The sequence below is a fragment of the Corvus brachyrhynchos genome, unplaced genomic scaffold (assembly GCF_000691975.1).
Source record: "Corvus brachyrhynchos isolate BGI_N302 unplaced genomic scaffold, ASM69197v1 scaffold3, whole genome shotgun sequence".
In the NCBI taxonomy this organism is placed as follows: domain Eukaryota; kingdom Metazoa; phylum Chordata; class Aves; order Passeriformes; family Corvidae; genus Corvus; species Corvus brachyrhynchos.
The window spans coordinates 13615031-13616749 of record NW_008237619.1 but is presented as its reverse complement, the minus strand read 5'-3'; the positions used below and the strand labels follow the sequence as shown (position 1 = coordinate 13616749).

General features: G+C 57.0%; 1 protein-coding gene across 1 annotated transcript; it reads left to right on the top strand.

Moving 5' to 3' along the window:
• Positions 1 to 6: 6 nt before the first annotated feature.
• Positions 7 to 1719, top strand: RBP5 (retinol binding protein 5). The gene is made up of 4 exons (XM_008631830.2): positions 7 to 210; positions 471 to 649; positions 1123 to 1224; positions 1589 to 1719. The coding sequence occupies exons 1-4, from the start codon at positions 138 to 140 to the stop codon at positions 1640 to 1642; spliced, it is 408 nt and encodes a 135-aa protein (XP_008630052.1). The 5' UTR covers positions 7 to 137; the 3' UTR covers positions 1643 to 1719.

Genomic DNA, 1719 nt, shown 5'->3' with positions numbered 1-1719 from the left:
GGGCCGCCCCGCAGCGCTTCCCGCACCGCGGGAGAGCCACCGGCCCGCCCGGCGAGCCACTTTGGGCCCCGCTGCGCGCCTGCCCCGCTGCTTGCGCTCCTTCCTCCGCGCCGTCCGCCCCGTCCCTCTGCCCCGGGATGCCTCCCAACCTCACCGGCTATTACCGCTTCGTCTCCCAGGAGAACATGGACAATTACCTGCGGGCTTTAGGTAACGCTCCCTTCTCTGTCGCGCTCCCTGCTCTCCTTTAGCTCCGTTTTGTGTCTCCAAAAAGTTAAGAGTCGGAAAGGGGAAAGAGGAAGGGAGTTGGGAACTCTCTGGTCTTTCTGTCTCCTATCATCACTTTGGCGCTGTGGTGGTAGGGGAAAGGAGGTACCATGGTTGATGTTCCCTGGCTGAAAGAGTGGAGGAGCTCTACTGGATGAGGGGCCCAGGTTGTCCACACATCTCCCCTCTCTCTCATTCTCCAGATATCAACGTGGTCTTGCGAAAGCTGGTCTGCCTACTGAAGCCGGACAAAGAGATTATCCACACGGGAGATCACATGGTCATCCGCACCATCACCTCCCTGCGGGACTATGTTATGGATTTTGACGTGGGAGTCCAGTTTGAGGAGGACCTGGGACCCGTGGATGGACGCAAGTGCCAGGTGAGAAACCGAAACAGAGCAGTTTCACAGGGGAGTGGGGTGTGCTAAGAAGTTCAGGGACTTGCTCAGCTTTTGACTCAATAACTAGTTGAGAACCAAGCCTAGAGCTGGCATGCCCCTGCAGGTCCAGGAGTAAGTGGTTCTATGAGTGAATCACTCACTGCAAAGAGAATGAGCAGCAAAGAGCCAGAAACCGGTACTCTGGGAGCCAGAGGATATTATCCTCTGGAGCAAAGTCCTGAAAAGATAGAATGTCAGCTCCTTTGGCAGAACTCTGTTGTTGCACTCGGAAGCCAGAGGGTCATTCACCTCCCACAAAGACCATCAGTCCCAAGCAGCCACTAAAGAAACACCAGACTGGGGATTGCATTTGAAATCGTGTCTGAGAGGAACAGCCAGTGTCATTGCTGGAAACACGTGTTGCCCTGATCCGCTTGTCTCAGGACCATGTCTTCCCCTCTCCTTTCTTTCAGACAACCGTCTCCTGGGAGGGGGATCAGCTGGTGTGTGAGCAACTAGGAGAGAAGAGGAACCGAGGCTGGAGGCACTGGTTGGAGGGGGACCGGCTGCATCTGGTGAGGAGGGGTCCAGTGCAGCTTGCAAAATCCCGATCACAGCGAGTGGGGGGGACATAATGCAGGTGCTGTGGGCTCTGAGCCCTGCAGTTTTCTTCCACCTTCTCTCAGACTTCATCCCCGGCTCTGCGGGGGCAGCCACCGCTTCACACAAACATCCGCCTTCAGGGTTTAAAAGTTAAAGTTCAACAAAGGCGATGTCCCTTCCCTGCCCTGCAGCCGGACCTTCTGGGGCTTTGGGAGGGTCAGCTGTGCATCAGCGTGTGGCCTGTGAGGCTCCAGCCAGCAGCGGGAGGGCTGGCAGAACAGGGGAGAGACACGAGGGGATCCAACCTAAACTCCTCTTTGGCCCCCCTTTTCCCAGCGCATGACTGCTGAAGATGAGGTCTGCGTCCAGGTTTTCCAGAAGGTGAAGTGAGCGCTCCCCGCAGAGATGCCCGGACGGGACCCGCGCTCCCCAGTGCCAGAAAGAAAAAGAAACAAGACCGAGCGAGC

What these genes read in the sequence shown, in the direction of transcription:
- RBP5 (XM_008631830.2), top strand. Translation starts at nt 138, where the DNA reads ATGCCTCCCAACCTCACCGGCTATTACCGCTTCGTCTCCCAGGAGAAC. An exon ending in CAATTACCTGCGGGCTTTAG is followed by an intron (nt 211 to 470) that starts GTAACGCTCCCT and finishes CTCATTCTCCAG; the next exon opens with ATATCAACGTGGTCTTGCGA. An exon ending in TGGATGGACGCAAGTGCCAG is followed by an intron (nt 650 to 1,122) that starts GTGAGAAACCGA and finishes CCTTTCTTTCAG; the next exon opens with ACAACCGTCTCCTGGGAGGG.